Consider the following 27,948-nt stretch of genomic DNA (forward strand, 5'->3'; position numbering starts at 1 on the left):
GTTTCTTTCTTCCCCCTTCCTTCTCCCTTTCTCCACTTCTCAATCTTACTCAATACGAGTCATAAATACCTGAGTTATAAGTCATTCCACGCAAGCCATGGACTTGCTATTTCTATAAACAAGCATGCCACAGACCTGTCCGAGGCAGAGCACTTTCTGTCTTTCCCTTTGTTCCTGCAGGTTAAGAATAACTATGCTTGTCTCTTGCCCAGACACTACACTCTAATCTCACAAAGCACATTCTCCACCAGATTCTGAGAATTGTCACTTAGGCAAAAGCCACAGAGGAAGTCCAAGGCCCACAGGCTTTGTGCAGAGATTTAGCCAGCTGGGCAGAGACCCAGTGACTGGCTGGGGAGGGGAGAGGGGTAAGCGAGTATCACACCCAAGCTCACTCACTCCTGCTCCTTCAGAGTCCAAAGTGCCATCCCCTCAGAGGCAGGAAGGGTCTCAATGGCCACTCCAAGACTGTAGAACAGACCTTGCCTCTCTACTCTGCTCCTGATCTCTACCCCATCTGGCTGATTTATAGTTCTACTGTCTATACCAGAAAGACTCCTAAAAACAACTCCCAGTATGAGAGAAAAACCACACACCCTCGCTTAGAGTTCAGAATCAGTTGGAGCTGAGCCAATCTTCTGGTGCTGAGATTAAAATAGCCTCAGCTTCTAAGGAAGGTAAATCTGCTACTCCCCAGGAAGAGGTGACCTTAGAGATCCTCTACTCTTAAGACCCTGGAGACTAGAGAACAAAGGTTTCCAATCCTGGCCTATCAACAGAATTACTCAAGGGGCTTAACAAATTTTTTTCAGATAGCAGTCCCATCCTATCCCCATCTTCTGTCTGGAAAGCTTTTCAATCAATAGACACAGAGAGTGGTTCAAGAATCTGCATATTAAAGCTCTTCAGGTGGTTCTAATGATTAATTAGGGAACTATTGAATTAATGCATTTTCCTTTTTGTTTCCAATTTTCAGCCACTCCTGAGACTAAGGAGAAAACAATGTTCCTAGTAGTCTTTCTAGGTGCTCTCCCTCTCTGAGCACAGCTGCATCTTTCCCATTCCCCCCTTCTTACCCCCAGGGCATTACCTTTGCCTTTCCCTCTCCTAAGCTCCAAGGGCCCTTCTTTCGCTTCTGTAACTTGTTTCCTAAGTCTGTGCAGCCCAGCTGGCTCATTTCTACCTCTATAACTTTCTAAATAAACTTTCTCTTGTAATTTGAAAATAATAATAATAATAATAATAATATCCAGACCCATGGGGTACAAAGGGTCTTGTGCAGAAAGGATCTACAGCTATAACAGCTACCACTTACTGAACGTGTATGTATGTACTCTATGCCAAGCTGTGCTAAGCACTTTACAAGATTATCTCATTTAATACTCTCGACAACTTTATGAAGGACAAGTATAATCTCCATTTTACAGATGAAGGAGTCAGGTCAGTAATGAGAGGAAAAATTAGGATTTAGACCCAGGTGTGTCTAATTCCAGAAACCATGATGACCAGAGGAGGGACTTCAGGTTCTCCAAAACCACCAGAATGTTGCAGTTTCTGAAAGAGCACATGAGTAAATCACTGTGCCTTTGGGGAACCAACAGGGAGAGGTCTGAGAACCAAGGTAGAAGGCAGAGGGTGCAGGATGAAGGAGAGGGCCAACAGGGTACTCCCCTTCTAGCTTTAATGTTAAAAAAAAAAAAAAAAAAAAAAAAAAAGCAGGTCTTACCAGTAGCTGAAATGGGACTAAAAAATGAGTTCTGACCTCTTCTCACTGAGATGATTACAGACAAAGAGGAATGGAGGGTCTTCCAACACCATAATATCCCATGTTGTCAGAGCTTGCCTATGTCCAGCCGGTACTTGATCTACAGTCAACATGGACAACTGACACCTGTTTCCAAGGCAACTGGCATTACAGTGTTAGAAGCAGGAGAATATGATTTCATGTGCAGATGGAGAAAGAGGTTAGAAACCCATCGGATCTCAGACTGGAGGGGAAGGAATAAGGGGCCTCTAGCTAAAGGACCCAATTATAATACAATTATCTGCATGTGCTCAAGTCCAAAGAGCAGCTTTAACAATACAGTGCCTAGTACAGAGCAGGCACTTCTACCCTCCCTTTCTCTTCCAGTTATTAGAAAGGCAAGGACAGGAGATACCTCAATTCAAGCAACCAGAGTAAGGTAAAAAAAAATTTTTTTCCTCTACAGCAAGACCAGAACCACAAACAAAGCTTTATAAGCTAAAGGTCTGATCATCAAGAAGGGTCTAATTCCTTCTCATTCACCAACTCCACATGCCTGAGTTTTCTTAATCTTTGGTTTCCAAACTTTGTAACTGGAAGAACACTAACTGCTCCTTATCTGGACAAAATGTGCAAAGAGAATGTGAGACAAAAAGGGGAATGGGAGGACTCTTGGTGCCTCTGCAATCATGCCAACTTGTGCCATAAGACTCTCCTGGGAAAAGGAAGGTTTCTTCAACATGCTATTCACTATAAAATAAATGCCCTCTTCCTTTCCATTCCTAATGCCAACACCCTAGTTTAGGTCCTCAGTACCACATTCCTGGATACAGCAATGGCTTTCTAATCAATCTCCTTACCGTAGACGCTGTCTCCCCATCTGCAACCTGTCAGAATAATCTTTCCAAGACATAGCTTTGATTACGTGCCTCCTCTGCTCAAAAAGTTTCAACGGCTCCTTACTGCCAACTACATAAAGTATAAATGTCTTAGTGTAGCATTCAAAGTTCTCTGTGAATGGGCCCTACCTTTCTTCTTGTTCTATTTCCTACTACTCACCTATATTAATCATATGTGTTTGCCAATTTGGATTTTTCTTTATTCTGGAAAGGAGCTTTGGAGCTTTAGTTTCTATTCTTCTTCTGCCTGGAATGCCCTTCCCTTCCACCACCTCATACTGAAATCCTACTCTTCCTTCAAGGACCAGCTCAAATATCACATCCCTATGATTCTTTCTATGGTCACTCTGGACAGAAGTAATTACTCCCTCCTTAATATTCTTACAGCATCACTTAATTTGCATCATTCACATGGCATGTGCTACTTAGTACCTTGTACTGTCTTTTTCTTTAAAATATCTTTATTGATTTCAGAGAGAGGAAGGGAGAGGGAGAGAGAGAGCTGAAACATCAATGACAGAGTCGTCATTGATCGGCTGCCTCCTGCACGCCCCCCAACTGGGGATCGAGCCCACAACCCGGGCATGTGCCCTGACTGGGAATCAAATCATGATCTCCTGGATCCTAGGTCGATGCTCGACAGCTGAGCCATGCCGGCTAGGCCCTTGTACTGTCCTATCTCTCCTACTAGTTTATAATCTCCTGGAAGGCAGAGGCTATGTCTCATATAACTCCATGCTTATAGCACAGGGCAAAGTGTTTAATATATATTTATTGAATCCATTTTTAATACATTAAAAGTATTTGTGAATACACTTTGGATCACCTTAATTAGTAAGTTACTTAACCCCCTAGAGAATTCTCCATCTTCACAGCCAGTCCTAGGACCTGGAGCAGAAAAAAGGATTTTGATGCCTTTCCAGAAAGAATAGGGAAGGCCTGAATGGAATAATCCATGTGCCTTAAATGATTACAAACAAGATAGTTTTATCCCTGACTTTAGTAAACACATGCATGGCATGGCTCTACATACATCTTACTTAAATTATAATTAAAGAATAAGTCCAAAAGATTAGAGATAATTTTTTTTCAAGTGACAATACAATTGTTTAAAAAGAGCTTTACTTGTCCTTTATAATCAGAAATGAATATAGCTATGAGTAGTTACTCTGAATGTTGGAATTATTAGTGACTTATTTTCTTCTTTATGTTTCTCTATATTAGTTATGTAAAAAATCTTTTTTGAAAGCACATGTACTTCAGAAAGTATCAGAAAATATTTTAACAAAGCTCACCAAGGAAATATTTTGGAAGATAAATATTTGACAAGTTAACGATGAATTTGTGAGAAAATATCTTATGTCCTATTATTACCCAAAAAGTTTATAATACCAGATATATTTTTCAATAGCATTTGTGCATAACTGCTTCAATAAAATGAGTAGATTTCAAAAATTAAATATTTTAGATTTAAACATGAAATACACAAGTTCAAATTGGAAAGACTTTTACCTTTATTATTTTTTTCTACTTAGAAAAATATACAGACTTGTAAAAAATTCCAACATTACAGAAATATAGAAATGTAGGTAGAGAATATACAATCATAATATACTATACCTCCCTAAGGTAACCAATATTAACAACAGTTTGATACATATTTATAGCCTCACTTGTCTATGCATATACTAACATGTATGTGTCTTTTTAAAATATATTGATTTCAGAGAGAGCAAAGGAGAGGGAAAGAGAGAGATAGAAACATCAATGATGAGAAAGTCACTGACCAGCTACCTCCTGCATGCCCCCCACTGAGGATCGAGCCTGAAACCCAGGCATATGCCCTGACCAGGAATTGAACCAAGATCTCTTAGATCATAGGTTGATGCTCAACCCCTGAGCCATGCTGGCCAGACTAACATGTATGTTTTAACAAAAATATACATGATTATTAACATAAAAAACTGTTATACAATTTGCTTTCTGTCACTTAATATATCTTATATATGCTTTAATATCAGTACACATAGATTGACCTCATTCTTTTCAGCAAGCACAGGGTATTTCATTTTATGGGTGTACACCAATCCCCTACTGATGGCTACTTGGATTACTTCAAATATTTCACTACTGTGAAAAACACACACAAATCAGTTACATACACTTTTGTGTGATGTGAATGTTTGCAGAGAATAAGATCCCAGAATTATAACTGGTAGGTCAAAAGATATATAAAATTTTCTTCTAATGGATATTACCAAATTGTCCTCTAAGAGGGCTGTATCAATGTATGTTTTCACTAGCAGTGTAAAGATATGAGTGCACTTGTTTCCCCAAATCTTCACATATATTTTCTTTAAGCAAAAATTATTTAAATAGAATATTTCATTCTTGTCACAACATTACAAACTGAAAACAATGGTTTATAAAATTAATGGGTTTTCACTCTGCCTTTAAATTCTTGGTCTGAAAGGATGCTCTAGGACTAATTCATTTTCCACATTATTTCTCAATAGAAATAAATTAGCCCCAAAAGAAGGAAAAAGTTATATCTATTTCTAGAGAAGCTATTGCTACAAAAAGCATGCTCATCACTCCAGTGATTTTGATAGTATCAAAAAGAATATTTGCTAATAAGCCTTCCTTTTGGTTCGTAGTTAAAGGATTGTTGATACAAACTAGAATATTGGCAAGAAAAAGGTACTAAAGATAAGTCACAATAAAAAGTTGCATAGGGAGGATGATTAAATGTTGGAAAAGAAGAGGCTGAACCTGCAAAAGAGGACTTCTCACTAATTGAAACTTGAAGGAATAAAATCTTGCCAGCAAATTAGAAAATTACTGGGTATTCTAGAAATCTATGGACCCTGACAATATTAGCAGCCCCTTAAGAGCTGTATACTTATTTAGACCTTACAATGTGCTTCCACATTCATTAAATCTCATGTAATCCTCACAACAGCTCTGGGGAAAAGGCATCATTATTCCAATTTTACAAATGATCTCAGAAGTGAGGAAGCTTTTTTGCCACTCCCACCACACACACACACACACACACACACACACACACACACACACACACACACACACACACACACACACACACACACACACACCCCCCCCCCCCCCCCCCCGGGTACTCACAGTATGACCCAAGGAAGAGCAGCATGGGCATCACTTGAGAAACTGGAAGAAATTCAGAGTCCTAGGGTGGACGTCAATCTGAACCTGTAAGACCACTGCCTCTCACCTCCACCCACTAATCTGTCTGTACATTAACTATTAGAAGCCCTGTTCACTAGCCAGTTCTGAGTTTGTCAGGAGGGGAAGTCTACGCCAGCTGCTGGGGGGGCCTCACAAGAGAGACCAAAGCAGCCTGGGGAAGGAAGGCCATCAAAAGAAGAAAGGACATGTTTAGAAAACTTAGCAGCAGGTTACAATGCCATACGATAATCATCATGGTGTGCAGAGATACTGTGCTTTCCCAAACAGAAGCTAACCAATGAGGGTCAGGGTAATTAATGCAGGCAGGCCTATAGGCTGCCAGTTGCATGTTTAGTCCTGATAAGCAGCTGCTTGCTTTTCTCCAAGGCAGTAGCCCAGAGGGTCAGGGTTTCTGAGCATGCTCTGAGCTCCTCCCTCAGGATCACGAACTGTCCCTTGGCTGCCCTCTCCCCAATCCACCTGAATTGGGGCTTCCTCTCCTCAGGACTAGCTGGGGCAGCTGCAGGAAAGTATACATTAAGATCCCGTGCTTTTGCAACCATAGTGTTATCACTGTTGCCTATTTGAGAAAAGAATTCAAAATAAAGATATGCCCCACTTTTCGAAGTTCTTGTTATGTCACTTCACTTTTACATTAGTACCTGTTTTCACTAACCGAAAGAAATTCTAAGAGGATTTTCACTTTTACAAAAAAAGGCAAAAAGTGAAAATAGCATTCAGTGTTTGTTTTACAGTAAGCTATTATAAAGGCAGTGTGCACCTGAGCAGCAAGAGTGGCACTGCTTTAACTATATGTTAGTGTTATTTTGGGTTTTATGTATTATTTGGTATGTTTTGGTAGGTTATTTTGGGGGTCTGAGAACACTCAAAAATTTTTCCATATAAATTAATAGTAACTGCTTCTTTGCTTTATGCCATTTCAGCTAACAGAAGATTTCACAGAAATGCTCTATTTTCAGATAGTGGGGGGAACCCATGATACAAATCTGAGATCAGGTGAGAAGGAAAGTTACTTGTTCAAGGAACTTAGCAACCCTAGAGCCCACCCAGCCAGCCAGTCAGTTGGGCAAATGACCTCATTTTTGCTTATTTTCATGTTCACTGAACCCCAGTTTTTTCCACAGAAAATAGGCATTTTAACTCAGCAACTCTCCACAGCTTCAAAGACAAGGTCTGTTGTGGGTAGGGACATCTGTAGAGATAATAAAAAGGTAAAGCACAGAGGTAAAAAGGAAGAGATTTGGGGTAGGAAGCACTAGCAAGCAGTCAGGGGCTACACAATCAACTGCCAACTAAGAGCAAAACAGTTTAGTCTTATGATACCCACGCACAAAAACAACCAAGGAATCTGTTGGTCTCCACTTCACTCCCCCGCCTCACTCCAACCCCCAGAGAGAAGCACCAACTGCTTGTGGCTTACGGTCATCTGGAACCATGCAGCTGCACCCTATCAACCTGACATTCATGTATCCACAGAACCACAAGTTTTATACAGTTCCTAACAGTACCACAGGGAGAGAAGTGGGGATACCAGTTCAGAAAATCTGGAGTTGGGGATGGGAAGAGGGGCAAGGATGTAGAGGGACAAGGGTTTATGACGGCTCTAAAAAAAAACATTCAGCAAAATTCATTAAATTACCTCTTATAGGGAATGTTGGGAGAAAAGTATATTTCTTAAGGTAATGCCCTTTTCCCAGCTGAATGCAGGATGTAACTCTTGGATATAGCAATACTGGGCATACTTCTATGCTCAGTGTCATACTTTGCACATGAAGACTCCCTGGGAGGAGAACAGAATAAAGATTAAGTGTAGGCTTTGGAGTTAAGATAGTGAGGTTTGACTCCCAGGCCAGCCACCTACTGGCTATGTAACCACCAGCTACTCACCTATCCTATCTTGGCATCAGTTTCCTGATCTACAGAATGGGAATAGTAATATTTATAGTATAAAACTTGAGTGAGATAATATATGCAAAATGTTTAGCACAGTACATAGCAAAAGCTCAGTAAGTGTTTGTTATTATTAATACTACAAATATTATTATTTCTAGTATTTTTATTGGGAAAGATAAGGCCAGAAAGTGCTAAAAACAAAGGTTGGAAAGGGGTGGTTCCAGTAAGCATACTACCTGAAAATGTTGAAGGGCACAGATCTATAATGGATGGGAAAAGAAACCAGAAAACTTCAAAACCACACAGCAAAGGAAACCATCAACAAAACAAAACAAAAAGACAACTTAACTGAATGGAAGGAGGTATTTGCCAATGATACATCAATAAGGGGTTAATATCCAAAATTTACAAAGAACTCATACAACTGCCCTGGCCAGTGTGGCTCAGTTGGTTAGAGCATTGTCCCATACACCAAAGTGGCCCGGGTTCGATTTCCAGTCAGGGCACATGCCAAGACTGCATCGACCTGTGAACCTGGAAGTCATGGTTCGATTCCCGGTCAGGGCACATGCCTGGGTTGTGGGTTCAGTCCCTAGCAGGGGGCGTGCAGAAGGCAGCTGATCAATGACTCTCTCTCATCATTGATGTTTCTATCTCTCTGTCCCTCTCCCTTCCTCTCTCTGAAATCAATAAAACTATATGTTTTTTAAAAAGAAGTAATAGTCAAATCCAGAAGAACCTAAGAAACTCTCTTCTCAGGATTCTTCTAAAAGAGAATTTGACAAAGTGAAAGAAAAACAGCCATGTAGTTTCACAAAGTGATATTCCAAGATCATCAAGTAAATTTAAATCTCAACTATGAATGAAGGGGTATGGAAGAAAAAACATCTTTAACCTTATCCCAGTCTTAGGGGGAGAGATAAGGTATATGTTTAAACTTGAAATCTAGTCTCTTTTTTCAATTACAGTGACATACAATATAATATTAGTTTCAGGTGTACAACAGTGATCAGACATTTATATAATTTACAAAGTGATCAACCCAATAAGTCTAGCACCCATCTGGCACCACACATAGTTATTACATTATCATTGACTATATTCTCTATGCTATACTTTACTTCCTCACGACTATTTTGTAACTACCAATTTGTGCTTCTTAATCCCTTTGTCTTCTTCACCCAGCCCCCAGCCCCCCTCCCCTCTGGCAATTGTCAAAATGTTCTCTGTATCTGAGTCTGTTTCTGTTTTGTTTGTTTATTTTGCTCTTTAGATTCCACATATAAGTGAAATCATATGGTATTTGTATTTCTCTATCTGACTTAATTCATTCAGCATAAGACTCTCTAGGTCCATCTATGTTGTCGCAAATGGTAAGATTTCATTCTTTTTTATGGCTGAGTAACATTCCATGGTTCATTTGTACCACCTCTTCTTTATCTACTTGTCTATTGATGGGTACTTAGGTTGCTTCCATATCTTGGCTACTGTAAATAATGTTGCAATGAACATATGGATGCATATGTCTTTTGAATTAGTGTTTTGGGTTTCTTCGGATAAATCCCAGGGGGTGGAAAAGATTGTTCTATATAAAAATAAAAACAATATTATTTTATAGACTAGGGAAGAAACAAAAAAAGCATTATAAACATTCTCTGTGATAAAATGAGAAGAGGTAGAATTTATTCCCAAAAGTATAAGAGGAGGTATCCATACTGTAAACTCATTCCTCCATAAGCATCCTTCAAATTCAGAGGAAAATGCTGTGGCCATTTAAGAAGCACTGTGAACTTGTTGATACAACTGCTGGGAGGAAGGAAACCAAGATTTGGAAAATCTGAACGCTCAAATATACCAACCCTAAAGATCCACACTGCCCGATCTGTCATACTTTATTTCTTGCCCTCCCCTCCACACCTTTTTTTTTTTTAACTTGAAGAGGTAACAGAAGTTAAGGTAAAACTCACGATGTGGATTTGATTCAGTAAACTTCCAAGCAAGTGGGCAGCTCTCATTCCACACCTCTACTGAGAATTGTTGCAAAAGGGAACTGACAGAAAACCTGGCCTTTTTCTGCATTAAACAATGAAACCCAGATAAGAGGCTTAGCTTGTAGCAATAGGAATGTGATGCATAATATAACAAATCCTACTGAAAACACTGTAGGTTTTTTTTCTTACTGCAGTCTGGACATGAAGTAAAACCAACAGATACTCTGGAAACTATAGTGGGACAGACCATGTTCTTGGAGAAGCTTAGTTGGAATAAACATAGTCCCAAATTTCAAGCCCTAGACTGTTTTCTAAACAAAGGGGCAGTAAACACAGCTACAAGTCCCAACTTTAGTCTTGGGGTTGACAGAGAGTTAGAGTGGTCAGGCTTAGAAGCCTCTCTTCTACCAATGTTTTTTCATCAGTCAAGAAATGCAAACACACAGGCAACAAATGGGAGAGAAAAGTGAAGTCAGAGAAATACCAATGGCCCATAACATTCAAAATACTGGCAAGAAATAAGACAGACTCAAGCCAATCCAACAGGGGAAAATTGCCTTAAACTACATGCTGAAAGAGGGGAAAGAAACTTGGAAAGCAGCAGTGCTGTTAGACTCTGAAACGAGTAAGACCGAGTAGATGAGGAAAGGTTTCCAAGACAACTTAGAGCCTCAAGAGAACAGGGTATTTTAGACGGCAAAGGAAGAAGTGTTAGGCTGGGGAAAGAAGAATCCTCTCTCCAGTGAGAATCACTTTGAAGGCTGAAGGCAGTTGTAGGCACAGAAGGAGAAATGAAATAGAGATCAAAGGAACAAAACCAGGATAATACCTCACACTTTTCATTATATATCACATTCTAAGAATCTTAAGAAACCTCATAAGCCTTAATTGAAGAATACATCGGAGACAGAAAAGTGGAAGAGAACTTGCCCAAGGTCACTCACAAAGGCCTGTAAGAAGCAAGGCTATTGGGCACAGGTACCTCTATTTGGTGGGAAGCCCAGAGAATGTGTATTAAATATAAAAAACTCTTGGTTCCTATGAGTCCCAATGGTACGGGGTAGTAGAATGGTGACATAAATAACTGTCCAGGGCTCAGGGATATTATCATAAAATTTCCTACTCCTGCCCACAGAGAAAATTCCTGCTGCTCTTAGTAAAGTAATAATCAGATCTTCATATTTGACCCTACCACAGGGCAGTTTTCTCAGTTCTATACCTGACATAGCAGTTTATAGAGCAATTAGTGTAGAAGACACAGTACAGATAAAAACTCCTCAAGGAAAAATACCTAGGAGTAAATTTAACCAAGGAGATAAAAGACCTGTCCTCGGAAAACTGTAAGACATCAAAGAAAGAAATTGAAGAAGATACTAATAAATGCAAGCATATACTGGGCTCACAGATAGGAAGAATTAACATCATTAAAATGTCCATACTACCCAAAGCAATCTACAGATTCAATGTAATCCCTATCAAAATACTAATGGCATTCTTCACAGAACTAGAAGATATAATCCTAAAACTTAGATGGAACCTCAAAAGACCCTGAATAGCCAAAGAAATTTGAGAAAAGAGAACAAAGTTGGAGGTATCACACTACCTGCTATCAAACTATACAAGGCTATAGTAATCAAAACAGCATGGGACTGGAATAAAAGCAGACACATGGATCAATGGACCAGAATAGAGAGTCCAGAAAAAACCCTACACCTACATGGTCAACTAATCTATGACAAAGAGGCAAGACTATACAACGGGGTGAAGACAGTCTCTTCAACAAATGGTGGTAAGAAAACTGGACAGATACATACAAAAAAATTAGCCCGGTCGGGCGTGGCTCAGTGGTTAAGCATCGACCTAGGATCCAGGCTATAGGGGTTCGATTCCCAGTCAGGGCACATGCTCGGGTTGCGGGCTCGATCAGTGACTCTCTCATCATTGATGTTTCTAGCTCTCTCTCTCCCTCTCCCTTCCTCTCTCTGAAATCAATAAAGATATATTTTAAAAAGAAAAAGAAAAAAAACTATACCACCTTCTTATACCATACAGAATAAACTCAAAATGGATTAAAGACTTAAATGTAAGACCTAAAACCATAAAACTCCTAGAATAAAATATAGGCAGTAAACTCTTTGACATTGCTCTTAGTAATATCTTTTTTAATATGTTTCCTTGGGCAAGGGATACAAAAGAAAAAATAAACAAATGATACTACATCATACTAAAGAGTTTTTGCACAATGAAGGAAACCATTAACAAAACGAAAAGAAAACCTACTGAAAGGAAGAAAGCATGCACCAATAATACCTCTGATAAAGAGTTAATATCCAAAATAGCCCGGCCCATGTGGCACAATGGTTGAGCACTCACCTATGAGCCAGGAGGTCAAGGTTCGATTCCAGGTCAGGGCACATGCCCAGGTTGCAGGCTCCATCCCCAGTAGGGGGTGTGCAGGAGGCAGCCAATCAATGACTCTCATCATTGATATTTCTATCTCTCTCTCTCCCTCTCCCTTCCTCTCTCTGAAATCAATAAATAAATAAATAAATAACCATATTAAAAATAAAAAATAAAATAAAAAATAAAAATCCAAAATATATAAGGAACTCATACAGCTTAGCCCCCTTCCCCTCCAAAAAAAAATTTTCCAAATGGGCAGAGGACCCCAATAGACATTCGTCCCAAGGGGACATACAGATGACCAACAGACATATGAAAAGATGCTCAACATCACTAATCATCAGGGAAATACAAATTAAAACTTCAATGAGATATCACTTTATACCTGTCAGAATGGCTATCATCAATAAATCGACAAACAACAAGTGTTGGTGACGATGTGGAGAAAAGGGAACCCTTGTGCACTGTGTTGGTGGGATCATAAATTGGAGCAGCCACTATGGAAAACAGTATGAAGGTTCCTCAAAAAATAAAAATAGAACTATCATATGACAAAGCAATTCCACTTCTGAATATTTATCTAAAGAAATCCAAAATACTAATTTGAAAAGATATATGCAGCCCTATGTTCATTGCAGCATTATTTATAATACTCAAGCTATGGAAGTAACCTAAGTGTCCACTGATAGATGACTGGATAAAGAAGAACGGTAGAGGGGGTGGAGGGATTGAGCAAAAAAGAGAGAACTCATGGACAATGACAACAGGGTGGTGACTGCCAGGCAGTGGGGGACGGGGGTGGGTACAGGAGGAAGAAAATATAGGGGGATAAATGGTGATGGAAAAAAGAAAAGAAAGGAAAAAGAAGATGTGATACATACATGGAATAGAATAGTACTCAGCTATTAAAAAAAAAAAAAATCTCCCATTTGCAACAACATGGATGGACCTAGAGGGATTTTGCTAATTGAAGTAAGTCAGACAGAGAAAGACAAATACCATATGATTTCACTTACATGTGGAATCTAAAAAACACAATAAATGAACAAACAATACAGAAACAAACTCATAGATAAAACCGGCCAGCCTGGCCCAGTGGTTGAGTGTTGACCTACGATACAGGAGATAGCAGTTTGATTCCTGGTCAGGGCACATGCCTGGGTTTCGGGCTTGATCCCCAGTGGGGGGGCATGTGGGAGGGAGCTGATCAATGAATCTCTCATCATTGATGTTTCTCTCTCTCTCTCCCCCTCTCTCTGAAATCAATAAAGATATATTTTTAAAAACAAACAAAAAAACCTCATAGATTAAGAGAGTAAAATGATTGTTGATGGATAGGCGGATGGGTGAAAAAGGGGGAGGGTTTAAGATGTACAAATTTCTAGTTATAAAAACAGTCACAAGGATGTAAAGTACAACATAGGGAATAGAATCAATAATATTGTAATAACTATTTATGGTGCCAGATGGGTATTAGACCTATCAGGATGATCACTTCATAAGTGATATAAATGTCTAATCACTATGTTGTATACCTGAAACCAATATAATATTGTATGACAATGGTAACTGAAAAATTAAAAAACATTTTTTAAACTATTCAAGGAGAAGAGTACATTTACTTACAAGAAGCCTCAATGTGGACTTCAGTATGAAGCCAACAGATATGAGGGTCTCAGCACTAATCCAGGGGTTCAGAATCCAGCAGTGGGCTTCTGGTGTAACTTAACAGATACACAACTACCAAACTCTACCCCCAAAGGTTCTGATTCCATATAGCTAGGATGGTGCCCAGGAATGCATATTTTTAAAAAATATATTTTTATTGATTTCAGAGAGAAGAAGGAAGAGGGAGAGAGAGATGGAAACATCAGTAATGAGAGTCATTGATCTGCTGCCTCCTACATACCTCCACTAGCGATCAAGCCCACAACTCGGGCAATGTGCCCTGATCAGGAATCGAACCAAGATGTCCTGGATCAGAGGTAGATGCTCAACTGCTGAGCCACGCCAGGCGGATGGAATGGGTATTTTTTAAATGTTGCACAGGTATTCTGATGTCTCACTGCCCTCTTGACCCTTTCCCCAAGTGAGAACCATCAAGTTAGAGCCAATGATCCATAAATGTTTTTAAAATAAATGTTTCACCCTGGCTGGTGTGGGTCAGTTGGTTAGAGCATTGTTTTGTGCACCAAAGGGTCATGTGTTCAATTCCCAATCAGGGCACATGCCCAGGTTGTGGGTTCAATCCCTGGTCAGGGCATGTACCGGAGGCAACCAATCGATATTTCTCTTTCACATTGATATTTCTCTTTCTCTCTCTCTCTCTCTCTCTTCCTCTCTCTCTCCTGTTTCCTCTCTCGAATCAATGAAAAACATGCCCTTGGGTAAGGATTAAAAATAATTAATTAATTAATTAAAAATAAAAATGTTCCTCCACTACTAAATAGGTGTATTAAAGGATTGTAATACTAATACCTGGGCTCAAATGCTAAGCAAAATTTGAAATTAGATTGCTGGTGTTTTTTTTCCTCCTTCACGAAACTCACACAAACTCTTCTTAGAGCCATATGTTAAAAGGTTCAAAGTACCACCATATAATCAGAGAGGAAAAAATTGAGGGGAAAAATGAGAGAGAGGAGAAATAAGGTGGGTGGGGGGATACAAGAATTCATTAGACTCGTATTCATAAAAACTGATAACTAGAAGCAAGCTGCAAATTGCCCTGCCCATTGTTTCCAGAAGGGATGATTTATAACCCAGGCTGGATTAATGACTATTAAGGAGGAGGAAGATTTCAAAACCTCCTTCATTTACTTTTTCAAAATCTAACAACCCTCCAACACAGACAATGCTTTTGTATCCCTAACTTAAATCTTGCCTACTTGGCTTCAGTCCATTTCTATCCTTTGTTAAGGAGAAAAACAACCCAGCGTCCTTCACATAAAAATCTTTCAGAAACTTTAAGAGGGGGAAGGTTAACTACCAAAAGCGCACACGTTTGCTTCTTAAGGAAAACAGCCTCAATTGAGATGAGAGGTAGAACTGACAATTAACTGTACAGGATTCAAAGTGGAAGGGTGTTTACAACTGATAACTTTGAGTTACACTTCATCAAGACTCAGCAGATATGGCATAAAACCTCAAATTACTTCCAATTCTATTATACTGCAGAGATTTCCCTCCCTTAGAGAAGTTTTTTAAAATCCCAGCTCTCATCTACTCTGTCTCTAGTAATTTAAATACCCATCTCTACAGCTCTCACCTCAGCTTTTAACTGTATTTTAACCACTTTTTAAAAATAGGTCTCTCCTTAATTAAAAAGTCTTTCATGAGCACTACTTTCTACACATATGTACTTCCCTGTCTCTCTCATGCTGTTCACTCCTAACTAGGCTGCATCTCTACTTCTTTTACAACATTTTGATTTCTCTTCTAAAGAGGTCACAAACTCCTCCTGACCATTTCCTATTCTTATAGAATTCCAAATTTATCCCTACCATGTTTGACATCTTTAAATTGTTCTCATTCACTTATTCATTTAGTATTTACTGCATACCTTACACAATACAGTGTGATGTAAAGGAAATAAAGACCATGACACCTGACCTTTTGAAATGAAGACATACATAAAAGAACAATTGGTTCCAAAGTAGTGGGGCTAGTCACAGAAGGCCCTATGGTGCCAGTAAATATAGAGTTGGGTGGAAAAATAGGGGAGAATTTAGTGAAAAGGCTACTTTACATAAAAGGAAGAATATGATTCAAAGCGGCAGGCCATCTGAGGTAAGAGCTACATAAAGGCCATATGTCACTTGCTTCTTTGCTCCCCGTCCCCCAAAAGGCATATGTTTTTGGCCTTCAAATTTTATTTCAGAGTTTGTTGTCCATTAATCACAAGCTCTCTGACTGTTAGCATGATTACCCACAGCCACCACATAGTAGAGCAGCTGACAAAGCTTTATACACCAAGTCCTATGCGGGTTACCACAAGGCAGGCTTTTAGAAGCATCTTAGGTAGAGTCTTCAATAAGGAGTGTGCAGAGTCAGGCACCTGTAGAGTCCTAAGCACACAAAGACAGCTACTACTTTTGGGTGCTAAATATATGCACCAGTACTCTTGCTCTGTCAGACTACTGAAGGGTCTTTCAACTTCAGCTAAGTATTTCCTTTATTCACAGCTCTAGAACAAACAGAGTCTGAAGCAATGCCCTGGCCGGTTGGCTCACTTGGTTGGAGCATCGTCCCATACACTAAAATGCTGCAGGTTCAATTCCCAGTCAGGGCACATACCTAGGTTGCAGGTGCATTCCCCGAGTTGGGGTGTGTACAAGAGGCAACCAATTGATATTTCTCTCTCACATCAATGTTTCTCTCTCTCTCCCTTCCTCTTTCTAAAAATCAATAAAAACATATCCTCAGGTAAGGATTAAAAAAAAAAAAGAGTCTGACATACTGAATTCCTATTTGAAACAGGGATGTTTAATGGCGATGCAAGAGATGCCCTTTTACACTGTTTTCCTGGAGAGCTTCTCCTCTTCTCCTCTTGCCTCAGGACTCACAGTTGAAGCATCTCCTCCTCTGTGAAGTCTTTCCTAATTCCCCTAAGCTGAATTAGGTTCCCTCCCCTGTGCTACCATTACCACCTTTTGCATACTTCTAGGACACCACTTACCATACCACGTTGTAATTATTTGTCTACAAGTATGATGAACTACAAGCTCTTTGATGGCAAAGAATATTTTACTCATCACTGATTCCACACATACTAGGCACACAATAAACATTTGTTTAATGCATTAATGACGAATGACACGGAAGTTTTAAAGAATGGTGACTGGACCTTCTGGATCCCAAACCAAGATTACAATAAATATTAACACTGAAGACTAAATTTCCATTGTACATTTATACTACCTATACCATTCTCAATCAGAAAAAGAGGCCAAAGATATAAGAAGATTGCTCCAATAGTGCTGGTCATTGCCAAGTTACCAATCAAGAATATGAGTGTTTGCAGCACTAACAATGACCCAACACAAAAATGAGTGAACAGAGTAAACTCTAAGAAAGTTTCTAAGTTTCAGGCTCATTCTCCTGCATCTGGAGAATATGAACAATCATTAATTAAAAAGAGTCCTTGAAAAAGTTACTCTCTCCACTGCCAAGGAACCTTATAGCCAATTTCAATTTAATATGGCCTCTGAGAAATATATAGGAAAGCTGTTCACCTTCTGACAAAATTCAAGTAAGGTTCTGCTAAAAGATAGGGATCTGAACCAAGTCCTCCCAGAACCCTGCCATGTTGTACATTAGCACTCTCGATCATTCCTCATTCGCTTTACTCATCTCTGAAGAGATACAGGCAAGTCAGTAAAATGCTGCGGTCTCAAATGCCTCTCCCTGTAGCAATCTTGTACTACACAAGGCTACTACTGTGTTTACAGGTTGCTAGTAAGTTATAAATGTCTAATCTGATCCTGTGGGAACAAAGCCCTAGATTCTCTCAGGGATTAAATAAATTTAGTCAACTTTTGTATTCCCAAAGTTGTGGAACTCAACAAAGTTGAAGAAAACATAAAGACCAACACCCAGACAACTGAGGGGAAGGAAAAGGACTTGGCCTCTGAGGAACTTGTGCAGCAAGGTGGCATGTGGCTCTTGGCATATAGTGAATGAAATAAGCAACGTTCAAGGGCAAACCAGAACTGTTTTGCTGTTATCATTCCTAAGACGCTCCAGTGAAATTAATTTAGGTCTCCTGAAGAGACAAATATGTTTTGACCCCAGGCAAGAGCATTTGTTTGCCAAACCAATTCCTCAGAGTAGGTGTTCTAGCATATTTCTTTATGCTACTAAAGTCTTACATAACCCAGCTATGACATGAACACTTGCACCTACATTAGTCACAGCTTAGCCCTTCACAAGATACGTGATCCCACCACTCTCTTCCAAGAAGGGAAACTGAGTCATAGCGTTATCAACCGGCTTCCCCAAGCACAGACTTAGTTTGTAGTGAATTGGATCCAGGTTGCCTTCCTCTTAAATCCAGTTTCCATCAATGAATCTCAGCATGCCCACCACTGCGGCTATTTTTCCTTTAACCTAAAACTAAATCATTGCTTTCTTGAAGGGCAGAGATGTGCACACTGATCCTTTAGAACCAAAAGGAGCTTCTAGTCCTCCTCTTTCCCAAGAAAGAGTAAGATGAATGAGGAACATGGGTGGGGGGAGAAGTAGCTCCCAATACTAGGACTCACCTTGGAGCTGAGGTCCTCTCGCCGGTTTCCTGCCTTACTCCTGCGCAATTTGATGGATGGGGATCGCAGCAGGTTCTTGAGCCGGCTGGTAATGGTTGACCCTTCCACAGCCATCATGATGAGGAGTCCCTGGACAGTTCCTGGCCCAATCTTGGGATCTGTCTCAACAGCAGCAATGCCCTTCCACTCCACGGGGTCTTCCAGTATTCCCTCTCTCTGGCCTGAGATAGCAGAGGCCACCTTACCGTCAGCCCAGCAGTATCTGCCGCTCTTATCTCTACGTATTGCTCTTCCCCTCTCCTCACCCCCGCCTTCAAGCCCTGCGCGGTTCCTAACAATGTCTGAAGGATAGGCCCATGCCTGCCAGAGGCGTTTAAACTGGAGGGATGGATGGGCCTTAGTAGGGCTAGTGGCCGGTAGCTGGTCTGGTCCCCGTTAATGCCCAACTGTTCCCATGGCAATAGCAGTGCTCAAGGAAAAACGCCGCCGAGGCCACCGGAACCCCCAGGGGGCCTGACTACCTGCGCCAGCGTCCAGGACACAGCACCGCGGGGCTCCTGTGGCCCGGCAGCCAGTTCTGCCGGGGGAGCCTCCTACCCCCACCCCCGACCCTCTGGAGCCCCCCACAGGGTCCCTAGACCTTCCTCTTTCACCTTCCTTAGAAGCCCCTGCTACTCGCCAGCGCCCCCGCTCGGACCCAGCCTCACCAGCCCTGGGGCCCGGGGCCCGCAACGCTCACAGCGCCCTCAGGCATCGCGCTCAGCGATTTCAGCTCCGCTGCCGCAGCGGCAACAGCAGCTATGGTGGCACAAGCGGCTCAAAACGCGAAGTACCGCCGGGGCCAAGCGTCGGCCGGGCAGGCGGAGCCGAGGCGAGAGGCGCGGTCTGAATCGCGGCGGGCGTTCCGAGGGTGAACGAATAAGGCTAGCGGGGGCGGAGCCAACGGGAGGGCCTAGGGAGCCGAGGACCTGGGACTCGAGAACCGTGGATTTCGCTCAGCGTAGTCGTGAAGATCGCTCCTACAGGAAGGTCAGCAGAACTCGGCTTCAAAATTGAAAGAACCAAGCCTTTTATGGTATTATGAGGCCTGGTCCCCAAGAAAAGTACACTCCCCAGGGCCCCAACAAGACTACGCCCCCGTGGTGCCAAGGTTGGCATTTGATAGGCCCCAGGGACCAGAGCTAAAACTAACTCCTAGCTCAGAATTACAAGATTGAGGCACCGCCATAAGGCTCTGCTCCCCATCGACCCCAAGCGCTGTGACCCAAACCGGTTAGAATAGTTGCCGCCTGCCGGTCGTCTTGTACCTACGTGGAAATGACTCTCCGGAGTAACTCTTTGGATTGCTAGTGTTAACTTCTTAGGCAACCTGATTGGCCATGCTGGAAGACGAGGGTGGGAGATGACTGCCTTGAATAGAGCTTTAGGCGTGTGGGGGAGGAAAAAGGTAAGTAAATATTCCTATGAGATACTTGTTTCATGGTTTAATTTCCAACGTCCCACCGCGCTCTCACCCCGAGTTAACCAGGCCTTTGTTGCTCCAGGTTTTTTCCTTGTTCCTATCAAAATTCCATGCGTGAAACCTTTTCCCTAGGACTGTACTACTTTGGTGAGGTCACTGTCAAGTTTCCTGACTAGTTTGAGTGGTATCGTTTTTAGCTTTAGCTCATGGGAGTTGGGGCCCCGCACAAAAAACACCTTTACAACATTATTTCACAGGTGTCTCAGCATTAGCTTATTTTCTAGGACCCTTTCCGCCTCATTACTACTTCAAGAAATTGCCTTATGAAAAGGTTATCCTAAGCCAGAGAAATAGTACGATGAATGTCTCAACCTATCCAGATCCTTGGGACATCTGGTGGACATGTTACTAAGGGGGAAGGACCCCTAAACCCATTGCTGTGGGTGGGTCTTGTACAGCCAAGTGGCAAAACAGGTATGTCCTTGTGTATTCTACATTATGAAAACAAGGCTGCTAGGTATGTGCTTGTGTTCTAACCATGTATTAAAAACAAGATCTGTAAAGCTCACAGATCAAAGTGGCCTCGCCCAGCTGGGCGTGGCTCAGCGGTGGAGCATCGACCTACGATCCGGGAGATTGCGATTCTAGTCAGGGTAAATGTCCAGGTTGCAGGCTCGATCCCCAGATCCCCAGTCAGGGGCATGCAGGAGGCAGCCCATCAGTGACGGCTCTCATACCCTTGATGTTTCTCTTTCTCCCTCTCCCTTCCTCGCTCTGAAATCAATAAAGATATATTGGGGGGGGGGAAGGAAGTGGCCTCCTAGCCCTGGCCAATGTGGCTCACGGTTCAGTTGGTAGGGCATCATACCATACACCTTCCGTTGCTGGTTCTATCCCGGGTTGTGGGCTTGATCCCCAGTAGGGGGGCGTGCAGGAGGCAGCCAATGGATGTTTCACTCTCACCCATTTTTCTCTCTCCCTCTCCCCCTCTATCTGAGATCAATAGACATTAAAAATAAAATAAAAAGTGGACTCCTAGACCAACTAGCAATAGCTACCAAAGGTATGAGGCTTCCCCTTCCCTTCAACCATGCACTGCAGATGTAAGGAAATTATAAAGTGGGATTTTCACATTTATTCCCCAAATCTGAAGGAGGCAAGTCATGAAATTGGAGTTGGTGCCTTTAACTCCTTGCTACTGTCATTTTACCTGTGGTGGTAGGAGCCAATATAAAATAAATGGTGCCACCTGGTGTCCTTACTTGTGTACTGCATTCTTCCAACAATTGCTATCTCCATCCTCAAGAGTTGTCCCTATTTCTCTCCAGATCACTTTTGTGTCCACTAGTGGTTTTCTCACTCACAGCCAAGTAAAATGGGCTTACAGAATTTCATTGGTCATTCCATGTCCAGCACTACATTGGTTTATCCCCTTACAGAAAAAAAATACTCTCATCTGAAGCTGAAGTTGCAGAAGTAAATTCAAGCTCTGCTTTTCAGTCTAAGATGATCTAGGTGAAAAGCAACTGAGAACAGTTTAAGTTTGATACTTCCAGTCTAGGGCCCAAAACCACATTTACTTTTATTTTTTCACAATTTAGTCCAACCTTTATTGTCTAGGTAGGTACCAAGCAGCCTTTGAAGTGCCAATATGGGAACAGGTTAGGCTTCGTGAATTAATTCCTCAGAAAATAAGAGCCCCAGGTACAGTGTGAATAAATTATTCCCTTTTTCTCCAAACTAAATACTTGCCATCCATACCCTCCACAATGCAGTTGACCATCCACACTTATTTCACTTTTTATTCTGTTTGTGTATGTCCTAAACATGTATACATGGTTGTCACTCTGAAATAGGTGCCTAGGAAAAGGTGCATACATTTGTCTGTTTTGCACTATGCCCATTAGACCACTTTTTAAGAATTCCCCCTAGATTTAACATGCCAATAGATGCAATTATAAGATCCTTGAAAACTAACAGGCTACAGTAAACATTTGCTCACCAATTCAAATATTTAATTAGCACCTTTATATGCAAGGCACTGTAGGCCAGCTGAAACCACTGCTTGCAGTTGGAAACAGGATGGATCTCCACGGATCTCCAAACAATGCTTCTAAGACTGCATTCCTACTTAACCAACTCTCTTCCAACAGCAGAGTTCACAATAGAGAATCTAGTAGAGCTTAGATTTGTCTCAAAATTCCCAAGTCATCCCAGTTTTTAGCCATCTCACATTCCACACACACCTCCATCACTGTTACTCAACACTTACATATCTTTGTAGAGTTCAAATTTAATATACATTTATACCTCAATTCAAAAGTTATATATATCAAATTTCTAATTTAAAAAATGCATTTTTGACCGATCTTTTTGTCTCCAAATGGCAGTGAGTCCACGTACCTCGAATTTTCTGTATCCAGCCATTCATGTTCATGTAAAATTTCATTAGATATAATACATGAAGTATTGATGCTCTTACAAGTACTTTTTTCAAGTACTGATGCTCTTACAAGTACTTTTTTCAAAATCAACAATTTTGTGCAAGAAATGTATTCTGATTCTTGGTTATCAATCATTCTTTATAAAAAATACCTGAAAATCTGCCTACTCTGTGCATTGTTTTTTACTCTTCTGGAAGGAACAAGGGTTATCATTTTTTAGACCTGTCTTCAAAGTGCATTTACTTCTCAATTCACCTGATACCATTCCATTAGACTATCTCAACCAATATAATTAGGGAAAAACAGCAAAAAAACATACTAAACTCAGCCCGAATAATATATGGATTGTCTGCCTTTCTTCTGTATTCAAAACATTTTCAATCTTGTTATTCAAAGGCTTGTCAGGTATTTCATCCGTAATTCTGGGGGAAAAGACCTGCATTTACTATAAAATGACAAAATGTAATCTGTATGAAGTTTATATAACTGGATTTGATCTGTGACCTAGAGTAGTTCAATATAAAGGATTCCTTTAATAAATTTTTTTTATAAATCATACTAATTAACATACGTATTTTTTAAATATATTTTTATTGATTTCAGAGAGAGGGAGAGGGAGAGAAAGAAACATCAATGAGTGTGTCATTGATTGGCTGCCTCCTTACATGTCCCCTACTGGGGATCAAGCCCACAACCTGGGCATGTGCCCTGACCTAGAAGTGAACAAACCCTGACCACCACCTGGTTCATAGGTTGATGCTCAACCACTGAGCCATACCAGTCCAGCAGTTAACATATATCTTGATTTAAGATCATCTATTGTGCCTTGGCCAGTGTGGTTGGTTACAGCATCGTCCTACTGTACACCAAAAGGTCGTAGGTTCGATTCCCAGTGAGGACCCATGCCCAGGTTTGTGGGTTCGATCCCCCATCAGGGAATGTGCAAGAGGCAATCAATCAATGCCGCCCCCACTCTCTAAAGCAGACTCAATCCCCAGTCGGGGCATGCAGGAGGTAGCCTATCAATAACAACTCTCTGATCACTGATGTTTCAACTCCCCCTCTCCCTTCCTCTGAAATCAATAAAAGATATATTTTAAAAAATCAACTATTGTCCTTACCTGCTAATAAGACTGTGTTTATGTTGTTATTCCCAAGGATAACAGATATATTACCCCTGCAATACACTGGTAGGTACTATGAGGCTAGCCTTTCTTCATTGTAGAATGATTTCTTGAGACACATACTTGCCATCAAGTTGTACAAAATTTTGAAGTCTTCATGTAAAACATGCTTCAAGGATTAGAACACCAAAAACTTCCAATGGCATGTTAGAATTTTTGAAAACAGTAAGAAATTCCTGTGATAAAACTATTTCAATGAAACCTCTCTCAAATATGACTCAAGGCATTAGGATTCTCTACTACAACTTAACACAAACCTCCCAACACCAAGTCCTGCTTTATTATAACTGATTTATTTCAAGTTCGCACATTCTGCCTTCCACTCGCCAAACTTCTGGTCTTGGATTTCTAAAAAAATAGTCATTTTTCAAAAGCAGAAAAGGAAAGATATATATTTAATATATAAAAGAAAAGGCTAAATCTGACATAATTATATTCTTAAAAACATTCCATTTATTTACAGATGTATAAAAAGGCGAATTATTGTACTGAGATCATGCTTCTTATAAAGTTAGGGTGAGAGCTCACTATTCTCCAGATTCCTCAATTTCTCTGACTCAACTACATCTTTCATAATCACACATATAATTTTCATAGATCAGTTTCTCTTGGGGTAAGGTTAAAGGGTAGGAGTTTTTGGAGATTTTAGGTATCTGTCAAACGGCAGGATTGTTCTGAAGACTGAGCCCTCCTCAAAATAGCCCTGATAGCTTCCTAATTCTAAGAGGTCTTGAAAACACCATGATCTTGGGGGTTTGTAATGATATCTGCAGCCTTCCTTGAACACCGGGAATCATGTCTCATTTCCATCTTTGTACATCTCTCATAAACAGTCAAATAACTTTCCATCAAGAAATGACTACTACCTGTTTGTCTATAAAAAAGGGAACAGTGTTCAGAAGCAGAATGGTCCTTCTTTTCCTGAGGATTATTCACTCACTTGCCTGTTCCTTGGCTGACTCTCAAAAAGCCATAACAAGAGTCTTGTGAAGTCAGAAGGAAACATGAGGACAAGATGAGTAAGGAAATAATGGGAAACTGCTATACCTGGATTAAAGTACTAGCATCTCCAAGGACAATTATTAGCAGGGAAGACAGGTGCTGGACTCCTTGGCTAAGGCATGAATGAAATCTGCTGGGTAAAGGGGAGTGGGAAGGATAATGAGAAGCTCAGAGGCATTAATTACCTACTTCAAGCTTCTTCAGTAACCTTAGAGGAGAAAAGGTTGAACGCTGGATGAGCAAGGTCTAGAAAGGCAAAAGTCGCACAAAACAAAGAATTTGTTCCCACTGCAATTTGCAGAGGAAATTTTTCCACCCTTTTCAATCTGTTGATGACGAGTTACTAGAAAGAGAACCAACCATGAAAGTAATAATTCACTGGGTAGAACCATTCCAAAGTTGGTCTCACAACCTAGGTCTGAAGATACACTGAGTGGGATTTGGGATAAAGAAGGCAGGGGATGTAGAAGAAATACCACCACCTAGGCACAGCCCAGGCACTGGAAGTTCCTGTGTTAGTGTTTAAAAACACAAGCAAATCCTGTCAATGAAGACAGAACATGGGTTACATTCCAAAATATAATTATTTAAGAAAGGCAAAATGCAGCAGCTAAATCCCAGTCTATACATTTTCAGAATAGTGATTCTTGCCCCCAGGAGTTTCCAAGAGACCCCTCAAGTGCACCATGATTATTTACAAACTAGATAGGAAACATCATTTCTATATTCAATACAAATCTCATCTTCTAGGTTGAAAACTTCAGCCTTTGAGAAATCTATCAAAACAACTATACAAAAATATAAATATCTTCATCTTTACAGGCTGTCAGTCCTTCATATCCTGACAGCAAATGAGTGAAAAAGCTCTACAGATCATTGAATCCATGGTAGCAGATAATAAAAAATATATCTTGTGATTCAAATACTGCCTTATTTCCCTGGTAAAGAGTGCCTACTGTGACTTTTCTTTACTTAACATCCTGTGCAGGTAATAGTGAATGAAACCTTCAAGCACCAGGAGGCTGGTTTGATTTGGGAAATATCCAGCCCCACAATTTTTTTATTTTGGCCACTGTCTCTGGTCTCGGGAGGGAATGCTTTTCATTTTAGCTGTCTCCTGAGTGACATGATTTGTGAAAGGGGAAGGGCTCCCTCTATGCCTACCTCCAAAATATATATTCCAGGTGAAAATCCCTGGTACTGTGAAATGGTCTTTTCAACGCCCAAAGACAATGAGGGAGAACTAGTATTTTTTTTTTTAATATCTCACAATAATTATCTTAGTAATAAGTTAAAAGCACTCCTAATTTACGAGAAGGCTTGGACTGATAATTCTTATTGAAAAAATGAGGGAATGGAAGCTAGTTGGGATATGAAAGAGAATTTTGCTGAATGACACAAAGTACTTCACTTTGGTATTCCATGGTATCCCATTCCTCTCTTCACCTACACTTGAAACACCAACTGCAAACTGTCTCTTCTGGATCCCTCTGCACAAGTGCATCACCTTCCTTGGATTTCACACTTAAACAATAGCTATCAACTACAGTCCATAGCAAGTCTCAAGCAGCTTTTTCTCTGGGAGGGAAGAACTAGGAAACCACTATGAATTTAGAATCTTGTTATGAATTCCTTGGGTTAGAGGGGCACCTCATGTTCAGTAATGGATCACATCTTAGGAGGAGACCCAGCACCACAAGTGAGGTAACACATTTTAAAATGATCAGAATTTCATAGTAGTAATTTTTTACACCGAGGTCAGCACCCTACCCACCCTTTTCTCTACCATTATCCCCTGCATCAAAGTCAAGGATCACAGTTCCATGATACAAATAAACAGATGCCAGCAGAGAAAGGTGGTTTCCCCTCACAGCTTGGCTTCTGCCTGAGGACAAATAAGTTCATTTCCCTGCAGAACTTGGTGAAGCCCCAGAGTTGCTCAATTTGGCCACAACAGGTGCCAATGTAGGCATCACCTTGCTCTCCCGGCATTCCTGGTCATTCCCTATTAAGTTTATTTTGTGTCCAATTGACCCAACTTTGGCAGCTACAGGTGCCAAACAAGGCATCACCTTAAGACTCTGACCATCTGTATCACTGGAAGGATTAGCTACTTTTAGCCCTAGAGGTGCCAACTTTGGCATAGGCCTCCACAAAGTATCTGTACTGCTATTCTCCAGGCCAGCCTTCATGTGTAGAATGGGGGGTGAGGAAACATTTTCAGACTCTGCAGGGACACCAGAAGTACTCTTCCCTCCATCACTGACTTTCCTGTGGGAAAGAAGGGAATCCTTTATCTCAGAGTCAATAACAATTTTAAGGACATCTGGCTCAGAGGCTGGTTCTACAATTTGTTTTTCATTCTCAGAAAAGTCATCATCTTCCAAGTGCAAGAGGAGGGGGCTGGCAGAGTCACTCTCTCCTTGTATATCAGGCAACTCTTTCAAACCAGTTCCCAAGTGGCCAACCTGGAAACTTGCTCTGTTCCCAGGAGGAAGCTTACTGATGAAAGCCTGTGGAGCATCCCCTGGAAATTCTGTATCCATAGAGCTGGGTAGTTCCGCCAGGCTAACAGAGTCATCATTTAGTTGCTGATTAAGAAAGGCAATCTCATTGAGCAGAGAAGTCAGTGTCTCATCAGTATCATCTTCATCTTCCATGTTAGTTAGCAGTTCACTGGGATCCAGTGCTGCTTCCTCTATAGCTGATGCTGCCTTTCTTAGTTCCATCTCTATGCTCGAGTCTTTGAGATCTTTCATTTTTAATTTATGAAATGGAGACTCCTTTGGTTTCAGTCTCTCCCGTCTTGATTCACTCTCTTTCCATTTATACTGAATCCCTCTCATATTACCAGAAATCCTTTTGGGTAAGAACTCTTGTGCTTCTTGCACACTGGAAACATCAACTATTTGTGGAAAAGCAGAATCTTTATTTGCCAGAAAAACCTGTGTTGGACCCAATGCCATTCTGCCATCTCTATGGTTGCCTCTGGAAGAAATTCTACCTGAATCTTCAAAGGAGTTATCTTCATTCCTGAGAGTGTTTTTCAGGTGGTCAGGTGGCTTGTCATCAGGAACTTCATGAGAATATTTGCTGCCAGTCATATCCACCAAACCTCCCTCTGTGGCCAGTGATGTCACATTAACAATTCTTGGCATCATAAATAAGTCGTCATTTTCTAGGGGGGAAAAAATTTCATTTAGATCTACAGTAGTATCTCATTCATACCCAATGACCATTTGGGGAATTGTAGTTAAAATTCCAGTTTACTTTTATCAAAAAGATAAAAAGAAATATTAGTCCTTCAAATTATGGACCTAGCCTAACAAGATAATAGGTAAAATCCAATAAAAAGCTATTTGATATTCCATCATTAATAAAAGTTCAATTTAATTATTTTATACAAATGATCCCCAAGTTAACTCTTTATCTCGATGCAGG

General features: G+C 40.7%; 2 protein-coding genes across 16 annotated transcripts in view; both read right to left on the reverse strand.

The window, feature by feature from the left end:
• The window catches only part of MAPKBP1 (mitogen-activated protein kinase binding protein 1), a 59,230-nt gene extending 40,021 nt beyond the window's left edge, over positions 1 to 19,209 (reverse strand). The window contains exons 1-2 of the mRNA XM_016212334.2: positions 19,123 to 19,209; positions 18,416 to 18,636 (exon numbers count right to left, since the gene is read on the reverse strand). Of these exons, the coding sequence (XP_016067820.2) occupies positions 18,416 to 18,532 (117 nt within the window). The 5' untranslated portion in view covers positions 18,533 to 18,636; positions 19,123 to 19,209. The remainder of the gene's footprint in view (positions 1 to 18,415; positions 18,637 to 19,122) is intronic.
• Positions 19,210 to 23,776: 4,567 nt separating this feature from the next.
• Positions 23,777 to 27,948, reverse strand: part of MGA (MAX dimerization protein MGA) — an 82,862-nt gene continuing 78,690 nt past the window's right edge. For all 15 annotated transcript variants that reach the window (XM_087822178.1, XM_016212324.2, XM_016212318.2 and 12 more), the window contains one exon: positions 23,777 to 27,685. In XM_087822178.1, coding sequence (XP_087678304.1) covers positions 26,409 to 27,685 — 1,277 coding nt within the window. In that variant the 3' untranslated portion in view covers positions 23,777 to 26,408. The remainder of the gene's footprint in view (positions 27,686 to 27,948) is intronic.

The sequence above is a fragment of the Miniopterus natalensis genome, chromosome 1 (assembly GCF_054644295.1).
Source record: "Miniopterus natalensis isolate mMinNat1 chromosome 1, mMinNat1.hap1, whole genome shotgun sequence".
Classification (NCBI taxonomy): domain Eukaryota; kingdom Metazoa; phylum Chordata; class Mammalia; order Chiroptera; family Miniopteridae; genus Miniopterus; species Miniopterus natalensis.